Source organism: Cervus canadensis, chromosome 11 (assembly GCF_019320065.1).
Source record: "Cervus canadensis isolate Bull #8, Minnesota chromosome 11, ASM1932006v1, whole genome shotgun sequence".
Classification (NCBI taxonomy): Eukaryota; Metazoa; Chordata; class Mammalia; order Artiodactyla; family Cervidae; genus Cervus; species Cervus canadensis.
Window position 1 is genome coordinate 19,335,589 of NC_057396.1, and position 15,382 is coordinate 19,350,970.

A 15,382-nucleotide genomic window follows, 5' to 3' on the forward strand; every position below is an offset into this window, starting at 1 on the left:
AAGGAAAAACAAGCGTCAGAGGAATTTAAGTGAAAGGCGAGAGACAAGCACCCAGCTTGCCGGGCCACTCTGCCCTGCCATCCCTGGGCCAACGGGACCAGTGTGATGTCCTCAGGGAAGAACCAGATTTTTAACTCCATGACAACACAGTGATTAATAACACTGCCAACAAGCCAGCATTACCACAGCCCAACCACTGGGTCAGGAATGACATGTCTGATTCTCCTGGAGGTCCATGCAGTATCTTGGACGCTTGGAGAAGACTGCTCAAAGGTCAGGCTGCTGTCTCTGTTCAGTCAGGACGAGCGGTCCAGAAAAGACCCCCAGGGCCTAGAATCAGTGGCGAAGCTGCGGTATTTCTGTGACCTGAGGGCTCCAACATGACTGGAAACTGTCACGCTGGAAACCACAGAGTAACCTGTTTATGTTTCTGAAACCAAATGCACGTCAGGTTCGTATCTTCATGATAGCATAGACAGAGAAACAAGATCTTGTCTCTTAAACCTGTGAAAGTTAAACCCCGCAACACTAAGGTGAATTCTACTCCTGATAAGACTTTTATTGGCATAACACTGTATACAGGTCTCTGCTTCACTTTCCTAATCAATCAAACAACTGCTGTAAACTGCGTAGGATGGGTATCTATGGCGGTGCTTATTCCAGGCACTGTACAATCCAAATACAACTGCTGCCTAAGATGGGGACTGGAGAAGGGGCACGTAAAAGCAGTGAAATTCTTTTATGTGTCAACAGGAGAATGAGAATAGTCTGGTACCTTGGATGACTTGTTCAACACACAACACACCAGAAGACAGGTTTTAGAAATTCATTGAACACATTTTTATTGAGCGCCTACTATGTACACCAGACACTGACCCAGATGCTGGTGGTACAGATACAGCAGAAGACAAAACAAAAACCCCAGCCCTTACAGAGCTCCTGGAGCTTACATTCCTGTGAAATTAAGGCAAGAAAACTAATACATGGAGAAAAGTTATGAGCCAAAGAACAGTTCCTCTGAAGAGTAACAAAATGGATCCCTATTGTTGAAGTCAGAAGAAACAATGAAGTCCCTACAGGGTGACCCAAAACCACAGGGCCCTGCTGAGCTCCCTGACCCAAGCCTGAGAGAGAAAGGGCTCCCAGTCTCCCCTTCACCACATCTGAGGGTGGAGGTCAGTGCACAGTGCTCCCCAGGAGGTCCACAAAACCAGTAAAGACTCTGTCCCCAAACCAGAGGACAGCAATGGTTGTGTAAATTCGTTTCAATCAAGGCAATAGTCTCTCAAATATGAAATTCAATGATGAGCATAACTGCAAGGTAATAAAAAAACAAAAAGAACCATGAACAAAAATTGTTTACAGCATAATAATGATTTCTTCAGGGAAAGAAAAGATTTTTGCCTAAGAAAATATTTAGTCCTTAACCCTGAAGTAAAAAAATAGAAAATTACTATAAACTAGTTTGGCAGTTTTAAGTGCACTCAGATAATTTTGATTTTAAATGTTCTGCTTTTCTAAGATAAGACAAACTTTAAAGTATTTGGTCAAACTTGGTTTTCTGAAATGGTTTAATGTACAAAGCTCCTAGAAGTCTTTGTGCCTTCACAAAACAGAACAGGGCTCATTGGCTTTAAGAGACTATAAATGAAACTATTTGAAAACCAAAATGGAAACAAGCAGACTACAGCAAGACTCAGACTCAGCAAGATGCACCAAGAGAAAAATAAGCTATAATAAAACCTCATTAATTAAAAAGTCATTAGGGCAAGACAAGTTTGATTATGTGAAAAATCTTCATAAATTTAAAAGAAAAAATATTTAAATCCTCCATTAAATATGTGTGTATATCTATCAGGTATAAAGAGCAAATTTAATGTATCTAAATAAAGGTGTGGCCGGATAAAGATCCTCACAGAAGGTATTTTAATATAATTGATGAGAGTGATTAGAAACTAGGCATATCAAGTGGGAAAAGGGTGCTTTTTAAAGAGCGTTTAAGTAGTTCAGAAACATCAGACTTCCTTACAATTAATTTGCTTCAGCAAACCCTTCAGCTTTAAGTCATTATCAATTCCAGGAGGAATTAATGAGGCTTTACTGTAAAAGTAGGATAACATTTCAAATGATAAGATTCCAGCATCACCCATACCAAAAAAATAATGAACCTTCAGTTTGGAAAGCTATTACTGTATAATATAGGAAGAACCAAATGTCCACACAGCTGGAAGCAGAACCAGGTAAGGAGCAGGAAATCCTCAATGTTGTACCACTGGTTCCTTTACTCATTAGAAATGCAACTGCAATCTACAATCAAACAGTAGAACCACTGCTTATTAAGAGGCACTAAATTTTAAGCATCTCAGCAGGGAGAAAGAGGAGTATTTTTGAATGCAGTCACAGTGGGGAGCTGCAGAAATGGAGTTAGGTTTCAACACAACACATTAGGACCAAGATGCATCTGCACTTCAGGTTTCTGAATGACATGATTACAGCCACAATCGAGCAAATAAAAACCACAACAACCAACACATGAACCCTGAGCGTCCACATTCCCCTTCCGCGGGAGACACTGACACGGACCATCATTATCCAGGAGAATATGGTTTTCACTACAGTTAAATCTCAGTGTGTCTCCCACGTGGAGTGCTCATAAAATAAGTTATTCTAAACCATGTACATTTAACTTTGGAATGGAGACACACAGATACATATAAACATCAAAAAAATCACTCTGTTCCACGTCTGGGTCCAAAACCTGTCCAGGCTTGGTGGAATATTAAAGAGGCTGGGACCTGATTAAACAATGACGATACAGGAGCCCAGACAGTGCTAAATAAATCATTAGGAGACAGTCAAGAAATGACTGTGCCAAGTATCAGAAATTGGTCAAAAACAATAACAACAGTTTAAATTATCCCAACAAGGAAGACAAGTGAAAAACAATGCCACTTCATCTTTAGAAAGAATCAAGTCACTGAAATTTGACTTCTTGTAAGGTGCTGCCATTTGCTCGGATGAGGTCTTGAAGGTTTTCCATTTTTTCTCTCCACCCAGTTCAAGAACACATTGACTAGAAATCTGTGATAAGAATTTAGTAACGTCTTTCCCCTCGTTCCTCGTTATGCCAGTGCAAGCACTAGAAAATTCCAAACAAAATCAAGTTAGTGGTACAGAAAGTACATGAACTATGTATGCGAACATTCAGCACAGCAACAATGATCCCAAAGCCTGAGACTAAGAGCTTCTCACAGTGGTCAGTTTCTTTACCGTCAGGCTAATCCAAAGTTAAACTTTAAAAACTGATTAAAATCCAAACAATACACTATCCTTACCAGTAAGAATCATATCCCTACCCCGCCCTTAGATATGGAATTGAGAAAATGGCCTGCCTGGTGGTGGGCCAAGAAGGTTCTACTCAAAGAGGAGACAGTGTTTCAGGAGCTCACCCTCTCCCGTGGCCAGGTGCTCATCACCTGGCCTACTTGACACCACTCACATCCTGTGAGCCCAAGGCAAAGCTGGAAGGCAGGAACAGACATACCACTTATGGCTTCCTGTGCAAAATACTTGACATCCATATCTTCATCTTGGCCTAGCTTCTGTAGTACCGGCTTAACTTCCTCCTGCAAAGCACTAAAATCCAACAGTATCATTTGTGAAGGGCAGTCTTCTGAGCCAGAGAAATGCGTTATGGTATGTAATATATATTATACTCTATGGTAATTTTTACAGTTTAAAATTTTAAAAATATTTTAAAACACCTATAATATTAACTTGACAAGTACTAAATAATTTCTCTAAGTCTCTGCAGAATTAGCTTTGGACAACGATCTGCACATGTACAGAGCTTAAATATAAAAGAGTAGACACCCTCAAAATTGGTTGTTGAATTACTATTATTTTCTTCAACCTAACCCACATCTTAGGTGACATGAAAATCACTGAATTTAATTATAGCTATTTCTGCCAAATGGGGTGAAAATTTAAATCTACTTTTTAAAAAAGAATACTAAAAATCTTACTCGGTATCTAGAATTGGTCCAATTTTCTGTAGAGATTTGGCCACATTGAAACGGACATTTGCTACTTGATCTCCTGCCATTTTCAATACAATAGGCAGCATCTGCTTAGTGGTTATTTCCTGACCACAGGCTTCAGACAGTGCCTTGAAAAAGAAAGAAGACAGCACATTAAAAAACACTTTTTTTTAAAAAAGTATCCCCAAATCTAAAGAGACAAGGAAGTAACTGGCCACCAGGAAAATGTTTCTAGTGTGAGCATGTGATGAAAGATACAAGGTAGAATAGAATTGCAGAATTAGACCAGAATTCAAACTGACTTGCGAGTTTGACACAAATTGAAAAATTGACAGTTTTCTCTCATCTCCTAAATATCCAACTTAATCAATATTAAGAAATATAATCCAAACAGAAGACAACATATTCAGGATTCAGAAATACAGTCCTGAATAACTGGTTTAACACCAGAGCTTAACAAAACAGCTATGTAATACTTACATTAATGCAGAATAAAGTGGTCATTCTATGCAAGTAATTAGGATCATTCGCCATTACTAACACTTTGGGAACGATGGTATTTTGGGCCCACTCTGTACCGAACTTCTGAACTAGCTTCATGAGGTTATTGGTGGCAGCTTCCCGGATGGCGTACACTGCAGAAGAGGTGAAGAAGATATTGTCGTGCTGCTCACATCACGAGCATAACCTAGTTTACTTTTACTTACGCCATCGTCAAAGGTGGGCCAAAAATAAAACTCTGTGAACACTCCAAATTTAGTCAGACTACAATGGCAAGCATGCTCAGCTATGACTTCTAATACGCTGATGTGGTCTGACTATAGTTTCAAAATGTCCAAGGAAAAGGGAAGGAAGGAGCTCATTACACGCATCATTAATTAGCAAATATTAGTGCCAACTATGTGCTATGTGTCACAGAAAGAATGCATAAGTTACTTGCCCCCAAAGACCACATACTCAAGCAGAAAAATGAAAAATAATGCATTTTAAGAAATCATGGGGTCTAAGACTCATTATAATAAAGCATGCACTAGTAAAGACCCTGAGGGCTGTAGGAGCTTAGGAGGAGAGAGAACAGAGAGGTCTGGGAAGGCTGTGTGAAACAGTGGCCTTGCACTGGGCCTTAACAATTATGGAGGATTTGTGTAAGTGGGGAGAATAGGGGAGGAATTCCTAGAAAGGACAAAAAAATTTACCCAGGGCACAAAGGAAAAAACTGAAATCTGTGAGACACTAAGGTTGAACAGTTAGGGTGGAGCCAGACCGAGCTTCATGAAAGCTAAATTTAGACTGTAAGGAAACCAATGATGGGTTTTTAAAGCAAAGATGTGGCCCTATGACCAATGTGGTATTTTGGCAAGATCATTCCAGCAGCAGCAAGAACAGCTGAGAGAACGACAGCGAGGAGGTTATTCAGAGGCCACTGTCGTCTACACAACAGCAAATAAAAACTTCAGATTGACTTGCCTTTTTTCCCCTTAAAAATGTTTCTGTTGAGGCAACATGGCAAATGTCTTCTGTGAATATACATGCCTCCTTTAATCTCGTAATTCCCTACAAGGTCATTTAGCAAAGACATCATAAATCTAGATAATAAAGGCCCGAGCCACAATCTTCTCAACAACTAGTTACTACATACAACACCCAACAAAGACAGGTGTGGCAACGCTTCATCTTACATGTCCAATACACTCAAAATTTGGGCTTAGATAACAAGTGAGAGTGGTCAGTACCGATTCCTTACTCTACGCCTCCCTCGCGCCCAACCCTCCCGGGTGACAGCTGTGGAGCAACAGGCACCCAGGCAGCAGCTCTGATCCCAGACGACCGACACATGGCTCCCAGACAGGAAGCGGCCGGCTCTTCCCAGGCCACAGAGCCTCTCAGGCGACGCCGCTGGTCAGCACAGGCCAGACACCTTAGCCAAGGAGCTAGATTGTTACCAACATGCAACCTGACCAAAGCGTGTGGGAGAAGCAGCCTGCCAGGGATATTCAGCAGCACTCTTGAAAGAACACATTCAAGTCACCTGTTTCACTCATAACAAAAACTCCCTCCCTTCACCAGCACAGTCTTTGTTTCGAGCACACCGTCCCCCACCAACTTCTTCCCATCTGTGTCTCCTCCCCTCACTGCTTTTTTATTTGCTTGAGATTCTTCTCATCCTAATGCCATTGCCATAGAGAAGGGATCTCATTGCCAGAGTAACCAGAGATGAGAGCTCGGCCTTGACCCAGACCTTAACTGCACTCAACTCCACTTGGCCAGACGCCTACTATGTTCTTGGCTCCTCTCAATTTTGCTGTGAAAAGAATGCAAACAAACCACTCCACGGTTCTGCCTCTCCTCTCTGCTTGTTTTGTCTCTCTCCCTCCCTCTTCTTCCCTCTCCCCTCAAGGTCTGGCTGATGTGCAATGTTCCTCTGAATTTCTAACACACTCTATATGCTTACTAACTTTGGTACTTTTTCCTTCCTCCTATAAAAAATAAATTGCCCTTTAAATTCCTCTCTGATCAACACTATCCACTCAACCATGGAAAAGAGGGTAAGTGATACCGTCTTGCTTCTAGTTCTCTGTACTTCTTCACAATATCCTTAGTACTTTAATAAGCAAAAAAGTTTCTAAAAATTTAAAAGATCACTGATCACATGGCAGTTATCTAAAATGCAAAAACAAAACCTCGAACAATTTCAGAGCTGACATTTCATTGGTTCAAAGAATGCTTGCAAAGGCCACTTAAGTATGCTGCTGAAAAAGACGACACAAGGGTCTCTTCTGCTCTTAAACTGGATGATAAAAGATCAGAGAAAAAAGAAAGTATTAATTAACCTGCATTGACAGGTGAATTCTATATAGAAAAGGTGTCAGGAATTCAATTCTTTGTGGAACACCACGATTTTAAAAGTTTCTCAAAATTAAGTGTAGAATACTAGCTTTCAAAGAGAGTATGGACCAATCTGCTGGGACTCACTAACATTAATATTTATCAGATATAATATGAACACTTTATTTCTAAAGAGAGAAAACTATCTTTCCTATGATTTCACCAAATCTTAGTTTCATTTAAGAAGAAAAAACATGAAGCCTTAAAGAGACAACTTCAGAGGACAAGAAAAAGAAAGTCTTTGCAATCTAGTTTGAAAACAATGAGATTATCTACATTTACACATCTTTATGAAATTTACATTTTTTGCACCTCTCCTCTTCACTTTCTTAACCATATGATCCAACTGGCAACCCACTCCAGTAGTCTTGCCTGGAAAATTCCATGGACAGAGGAGCCTAGTAGGCTACAGTCCACGGGGCTGCAAAGAGTCAGACATGACTGAGCGACTTCACTTTCACTTTCTTCAAAAAAAGTCAGATTGGCAAGGACTGACATCTTGCAACGTGTGATGCTTCATCCAGGACGTTAGCATTCCTGTCCATTGATTCAGCTTCAGTTCAGCACAGTTATTTAACACCCACCACGCCAAGTCCTGTGCTTTACACGCTCGAGGTATTCTTTTAAATCACTCAGGAAAGTTGGGTTTTTTCTTTTCGTTTGTTTGTTTTGACCCTTAAAACCACCTTCCTGCAGAAACAGGCACGATATCCCCACTCCTCCCAAAGGAGGGTCCCAGAGGCACCCTCAGAGATAAGGTCTACAAATAAAGTATATATAATATGTGCTGTGGAACTGAAGCAAGATACCCATCATAATCACCAAAACAGGGCACCAACGCTCACAGGGCATTGTACGTCCTCAGAGCCCCCATCTGCACAGGTCTCAGACCACGTGGAAGCTGCCGCCTGGACAGGAGCTGACACTGGGCCTCACTGGTACAGAGAGGCCCTCTCCAGCCCATCGCTGCCCATCAGACAAGCACTGATATCCAGACCTGAAACCTTGTCCAAAAGCCACCTGCTAACAAGTGAACAGACAAGGTAGTTTTACATAAAACATCAACTGTGTATTTTGAAAAGCGGCAGTTTCAGCTTTTATTTTGTAACACAGTATGTGGCACTAGAGGAAAAAGATTCTGTGACTGCTGAAATGAGTTGTGCTATAAAAGCAAAGATAACAGAGCGAGCCTCTCGCCCAAACCAGAAATCGGGGCCCTCTCTATCCTAGGTGACAGGTGATGTCTTCCTTCCACGCCCGATACCCTTACTACACACTGCACATCTGCGTCTCTATGTCACCTCAAAGCAGCCCACGAGCCGTTTCTTCCCCCAAGTCTTTCTTCTGATTCCGATCCCTGTCCAACTCAGTCTACAGTGGCTGAAGACACAAAGATGGAAAAGATGGTGGAAAGAAGACATTTGAATAAGAAAGGATGAGTATATGTATGAAATAGAAAGTTTAAAAATAATATAATGGCAAGAGTGAAAACAAAGAGATTGTTCAATGAAGAAAATAAAGTTTAAGATAGAAAAATTGGTAGAAAATAGAAATGTCAAACTTTTGATCAGAACAAGCTAACTGGACTTTAATGAAAGACTGTCTTCATTCCTACACTGGTAAAACAAAATATGGTCAGATTAGGGTTCCTTTCTGAAAAGGAAATATACAAACAAAATGAAATATATGCAAAAACACAGGACTCCCATTAACTTATTTACTTACCATGGTCCACAAGCCAGGCCATACATAAAGAATTCAGCTTTTCATCAAAGAATTCCACACCCTATGGATAGAGAAGATTCCATTAATACACGTCTCCAAAGTTAAAAAATCAAGGTCTATTTATATTACACCAAAGTGACCTGAAAGCTAAAAAAAACCACTTATTTCCAAATAAGCTGAATTCATGGACCAGCCAGAAAAAAGAATACCATGAGGTCTGATTTACAAGCCATACAACTACTTTACTGGATAGAAATCATAAAGAAAAGGTAAATGCGGTGGCCCAGGGACTGCTAAGTGGGAGAGAAGCGAGTGGCCTGAAGCAGATGCTACACTGCAGACGTGCAGGAAGAACGCAGCAGGGACAGTCTGCCAAAAGGTCTCTATGGAGCATCTCTGAAAATGAACCATCAGGAAAACACCAGTCAGAAATACTAATCTCAACATTTTCCGTTTTGGGTTAATATCTTTTTTTTTGGTTAATACCTTTTTTTTCCCCCATTTATTTTTATTAGTTGGATGCTAATTACTTTACAATATTGTAGTGGTTTTTGCCATATATTAACATGAATCAGCCATGGATTTACATGTGTTCCCCATCCTGAACCCCCCTCCCACCTCCCTCCCCATCCCATCCCTCTGGTAAATATCTTAATAAATCCTTAAGGATAAAGAACTTGACATCAAGAAACAGACTCCTCCCCAATTACAGAGAGCACCCTGGGATCCATGGGAGAAAGCAGAGAGAGAATAAGCAGGCACAAGACTAGACCTGAGGTGGACCCATCCCAGTTCTCCCCATCAACGGTGGCCACACCAGCACAGGCAGCGGACAAGCTCCTCGAGCTGGTTTACACAGATCTAGCACCGTGCTCTTCACAGCGTGCAGAAGATGGCTGTGAACCATGCTTTCCCTGCACCTCTCTTGATGCCTACATGTTCACACTCTTTAGCTTCTTTGGGACGTAAGAAGTTTCTGACCAGTGACCATATACTTTAAATAAAGAAATGTTATATAAGTGCTTTCAAAATATAATAAAATGGCTTCATAATAATAGGTTATGAACAGGCTTTAGCACACACTTGGATTACCATGTCTGCTCTCAAAAAAGATTTATTTTTCATTTCAGGTCATGGGTTTCTCTGAGTCCTAATTAACTTTTATTTCCTGATTCTTGTGGTTTAACCTTACATTTACTCACCATGGTCCATAAACCAAGCCATACGTAAAGTCTTGAAGGAATTTTATAAATTGACTACCTGAAATAAAAGTCTTAATGGGTTTTTTTTTGGATAAAATATATATTAACAGATGTTGAAGTTGTATAACAGAACGCTTCTGACTGATGCATGCCACCCCTGCTAGACAAGCGTGAAGCAGCCAGAGTCACCACATGCCTGTTTCCAAGATCCTCTAGAGAGCTACCAACCTTTGCAGGCTTCTCAGGTCTGGGAGGGACAGAAGTTACAAGAAATGGTACTGAAATTCACCCTCCCTGCTGGACAGCCACTTTAACCTTCAGCAAACCAGCTAACCACTGCTGCTTTCCACTCTGAGTCATGACAGGCAACACTTAACAACAGAAGATGACACTCAGTACTTGGGAATGGCAGGACAACTCTGGGAGACTGGAGGACAGAGGAGCCTGGCATGCTGCAGTTTATGTGGTCACAAAGAGGCGGACACGACTCAGCCACTGAACAACAACAGTGGGGGAAGAAACTGACAGGATGACTTTATCTGACCCCATTAGGTATCCTCTACTTTTTGAAGGTTCACTTTATATCACTTCACTTTTACAAAAGAGCTGTAAAAGAGTACATGTGTTCACTAACTGAAAGAAATCTAAATGGGATTTCTTTTTTAACGAAAAAAGGTGAAAAATGTGTTCAGTGTTCATTTTGCAACAAGCCAATGAACCCTGAGACAGGCAGCAGCAAGCGTGGCACAGCCAAGCTCATTCCCTGAAAACTATTTAACATCTCATCTCAGCATCAGGCTGCCACTGCCCCAAACTGTGTCTGTGAGCATCTGTGCTTCCTCTAGATCTATTTCATGTATCTGTTAGCAGGATGTGTCCTAAGGTAACTGCTTCTTTGCTCTACACCATCTTAGCTTGCAAGAGCGCTCTTAGGGACGCTCTACTTCCAGAGTGTGAGGGAAGCCTGTACGCTGCTCTCTCTGGCATCTATTATGAAGAATGGGACACTTCAAGTTTTATAAAACATGATCCCACAGACATCCACAAGACACATTTCATAAACTAAGTACACCAAAATAACAATACAAATTCAGCAGTCCAAGAAGAGAAAAAATAAATCTCATATGCTATGATATGAAAGGAATAGAAGTGGAAGACGAGAAACAAATGGCAGTAATACTGGCCATAAACTGACACATTATGAGCTTTCTCAAAAACTCATCAAGTATTCATTTTTCTCAACAATCAACAAATGCTAAGTGCCTGATTAATGCCAGGCACTACGGGAGGCACTGGAAGTGAAACACTGAACACAGCCCTGCCCCAAAAGAGATCAGTTGTCTATCTCCTCATCTAGATTTTAAGTTACTCGATAGTAAAGTGCAACCACCATGATGAGGGCATATCAAATTCAGAACTGACCAAGGTACCTACTATAAAAGAAAGGAGAGGATGTGGCTATAAAACCCAGCAATGAAATTTTAATTAACTTGCTATCAATAAAACTATCCATAAATCTCAAATAGTAACAGATAATGTGATAATACAAACTCTGGCCAAAATACTAGCATTACAAACCTCAACACTCCTTTTTCATATGGGGAGTCCTCAACTCCCTTTAACCAGAATGCAGGAAAAGTGGTAACCAGAGACATTTGCTCAGAATACAGGCAGAGAGGGAAGCTTCCCTGAGCAAAAGTCAAATCTTGAAACCATACTCCCTTCTCTCAGATAAATATTCCTTAAGTCACAGAGACAGTAAGTATCACAAAATCTATGTAACATATACCAAGAAACTATATACTCTTCCATGGCTTTGCTTTCAGATGGTGGGGAGGTGAAATGTGTTTTTAAAATACCTTTTGTTAGATGTTAATACACTGATGAAAATGAAAACCATTCTACAGGCAACTGACAGAGACCGTACTTTCTCACGCATCTAAGTGAACACAACCATACGAGCTATGTGGGCCTCCTGCTGGCCCTGGCGAGTCCGCTCCACTATGTGATGCTATCCCTCAGCTCACAGGAGTGCCCACACTCACCAGCTGTCCCGCCAGCAGTGGCATATACTCGATGATGGCCAGCCGGACCCTCCATTTGGCATCTTCAGCCAGCTCCACTACGGCAGGAAGGAGTGACTGGGAGAGCTGCCGGACTCCAATCACTTCATTCACACAGTCCAAGTTGGAGATGATATTCAGACGAACTTCAGGACACTGCAAATACACAAGGCCCAAAAGAGCACACATAAAGATCAAGTTCTCTGCTCGATATTCTCCTACCACCATGATGAGCAAATAAATTTTAAAATGAGAAAGTGTTGACTTGGGTGAAAAAACTATTGTCTTGGAAGAAATACTTAATACTGAGTATACAAATAATTCAAAGTGCATAATTTAATTGACTTAAACAAAACTCTCAATGAAAAGTCTATAGAAACGTAAAGAGCACATAGGCTATGAAATCAAATTGCATGTATTCAAATCCCACATCGACCACAGCTGAGACTTCAGGTAGGTTATTTTACCTCTGTGCCTCACCTTCTTCATCTGTAAAATGGGAATAATAGTAAGACCAACCCTCAAAAATAAGATTGCTGTGAAAATTACACATAATAATACACATGCAAAGCACTGATGATCACACCTGGCAAACAGGGTAATTTTTATAATATTATATCTAAACTTAAATGAAACTTTTCCAGTAAAGATCCATTAAGTTTAAAGAGAAGAAAAAAACAGTGAATATAATCAGGAATTAGGCAGAGAAGATGGACAGACATTTTTATGTCTGTATCAGTGGCCCATTTTCTCAGGAACTTATAACTCTGTGCCCAAATACTGTCAATGGTTTAAAATAAGTTACTTTTTCAGTGACACCCCAAACAAAAACCAAACCAAATCACCGACTATCAAAAGACAACAAAATTTATAACCAGACTTACCTCATCCTTTAACTGAGCTAAAAAGAGAGGCAGAAGATGTTCAATGGTATTCTCTTTGCCCAAAATGGTAGACAACCCCATAATTACAGAAGCTAGAGCCGACTTGACATGTTGATTTGTATCAGATACTAATTCCTAAAATAAAGTCAAAATTAATAGCCTTTAGTTTTTTTGCAAGACAACAGAAATTTCCATATGATTTCCCAAGGAATTTTAAAAGACAGCACTCTTTCAATACTGATTAGTCAATAAAGTTTCCTCAGACCATCTGTCAGATAAAATAAACCTATGCAAAAAAAAGAGCATTTTTACTTATAAAACATTAGTAAGTAATAAATAACAGTGTCACACATTAACATAACTGTCCCATTCATCCCTGGTCCATGTTTAAACTTAAAGAGATTTAAGGTAATACAAACAAAAACTGAGGTCAGGTTTACCTTCACACAGGGCAAAGTGAAACAAAAAATAAACTAAAGTTAGGTTTACCTTTATATAGGGTAGAATTTGATTCATAATTATGGTCTCTCTACCTTCCATAGGCAAGTTCTCACAAAGTTCTAAAATATACAAAGAGAAAGAAAAAAATGCTTATGTAGAGCCATTTACAAGGAGCCAAATGAAGAAATTTAACCAGATTTATCAAGTTTCAAGTTAAATCAAATCATATGTTTAAGCAAATAAGTTCCAAGGAAGAAAAATGGCTACTTTTAAATGCACTTTTTGGTCAGTCTATAGGCCACTGTGTACCACACCAATCCAATCTGGATTGGATACATTCTTTTTTAAACAAAAGCTATTTGGTCTTAAATATATAAGGGAGTAGCTTTATGTGACAATGTTAACATTTCAACACATTAAAATCATCTCTATTTATCTGAAAACATAATCTAAGACAAAAAAAAAAAATACAAAATTCACTGACAGAAAAAAATGCACCAAAGTGATCTAGTTACAACATAAACTGACACCTTAACCTTTTACTTTATGGGCAGCAGCTGCTCGGACTTCAGCTTCACAGTCTTTGAGTAGGTTCTGAAAGGCGGGGATGAGGTCATTTAGGGTGATTTTGGGACCCACAGCTTTCTGGAGCTATAAAAGAATTTGCACAGGTTTTAATGTATTCTAATCAAAATAACTAATAAGCACAGTGCAATTGTCAAGTACAGACAGTCCCTAACTTACGATCATTCAACTTAAGATTTTCAACTTTAGGATGTTGTGAAAGTAATACACATTGAATAGAAATCAAACTTCACGTTTTGAATTTTGATCTTTTCCTGGGCTAGTGCTATGTAGTACCATCCTCATGTGATGCTAGGCAAAGGGAGGAAGTCAGCCATGTAATCACAAGGGGGAACAACTGATAGACTTAAAACCCCTCTGTTTTTCACTTTTAGTACCAGTACTGAATAAGTTACATGAGCTATTACACATTTTATTATGAAATAGGTTTTCTATTAAAGTACTCTGCCCAACTGCAGGCTAATGTAAGTGTTCTTTAAACATTTACAGTAGGTGAGGCTATGCTATGCTGTCCAGCAGGCTAGGTGCATTAAATGCACTTTCAACTACAGTGGGTTCATCAGGACACAACCCTATCATGAGTCCAGAAGATCTATGTATATTTTTGCCTCAAGCACTTCCAACTCAGAAACTTTCGGTTATGACAGCAAATCTGTGGATTTCTGGGGTTTTTTTCCTTTTAGTACTTAAAAAATGTCAGTGCACTAATTTTACCTCTGAAAATTTGTCAGCTACCATATAGCGAACTCGCCAAGATTTATCTTCTGCGGCTTGTCGCAGTGTAGGCATCACCAAAGCCTCAATGTCATCCTGAGACAGTAACTGGGCAATACTGACACAGGCCTCCACAGCCAGCAGGCGCACTGAGTCCTAATGAACAAAATTCCTTTCTGTTAGTCAGACAGTATTTACTGAGAGCCATGAGGCAGCATGTGGCTGGGGTAGAGCTTGGGTGTCCTTAAAAAAAAACCCCACACTATAAGCAGTTCGTGTCTTTATGTCTTGAAATAGCTGTTCCCTTTGCGTGAAATTGCAGGCATGTCAAAGCCATAAAGACAGAAATGACTGTTCTCTGAGTGAACAGCAAAGTTAACAACACTGGTTAGAATACAGAATCTTTAGTAAGGAAAATGAAATAAAAATGTAAAGATTACATGAAAAAAAGAACATTTTAATGATGTCTCTAAATTCTCACTCTAAGAAGCTGAAAAGCATGCGTGTACCAGTTGTTTATGGACGATCAGAACAGAGGAAGAGAAAGGGGGTAAGGGTAAGGGGGTTACTTAGGAAGCTCAGCTTTCAAAACACTCAGTTGAGGATGGCAATAGTGAGAGTTTAGGCATGAGGTAATAACTCGGAAAAATACACAGAAAAACAGAAGTTTTAAGTAATTTTTAAAAAACGTTAAATTTAAATGCTGATGATCAAGGACAGAATAACTTTTTTTTTTTCCAGAATAACGTTTGAGATAGCCAAACCCAAAAAACCCAGCAGAAAAAATCAGAAAGTTAAGGGATTAATGAACTCAACTTCCCAAATGTAAACTGCCAAGTATT

General features: G+C 39.8%; 1 protein-coding gene across 4 annotated transcripts in view; it reads right to left on the reverse strand.

Moving 5' to 3' along the window:
- PPP2R1B (protein phosphatase 2 scaffold subunit Abeta) overlaps positions 1 to 15,382 on the reverse strand; it is a 35,308-nt gene that overhangs the window by 10,775 nt on the left and 9,151 nt on the right. For 3 of the 4 annotated variants that reach the window (XM_043482597.1, XM_043482598.1, XM_043482599.1), the window contains exons 6-14: positions 14,541 to 14,696; positions 13,778 to 13,892; positions 13,290 to 13,360; positions 12,801 to 12,935; positions 11,899 to 12,072; positions 8,652 to 8,712; positions 4,521 to 4,675; positions 4,026 to 4,168; positions 3,545 to 3,636 (exon numbers count right to left, since the gene is read on the reverse strand). In XM_043482597.1, coding sequence (XP_043338532.1) covers positions 3,545 to 3,636; positions 4,026 to 4,168; positions 4,521 to 4,675; positions 8,652 to 8,712; positions 11,899 to 12,072; positions 12,801 to 12,935; positions 13,290 to 13,360; positions 13,778 to 13,892; positions 14,541 to 14,696 — 1,102 coding nt within the window. Of the gene's footprint in view, positions 1 to 816; positions 3,140 to 3,544; positions 3,637 to 4,025; positions 4,169 to 4,520; positions 4,676 to 8,651; positions 8,713 to 11,898; positions 12,073 to 12,800; positions 12,936 to 13,289; positions 13,361 to 13,777; positions 13,893 to 14,540; positions 14,697 to 15,382 lie in introns of those variants that run through there. The other variant, XM_043482596.1, reaches the window with a different exon arrangement.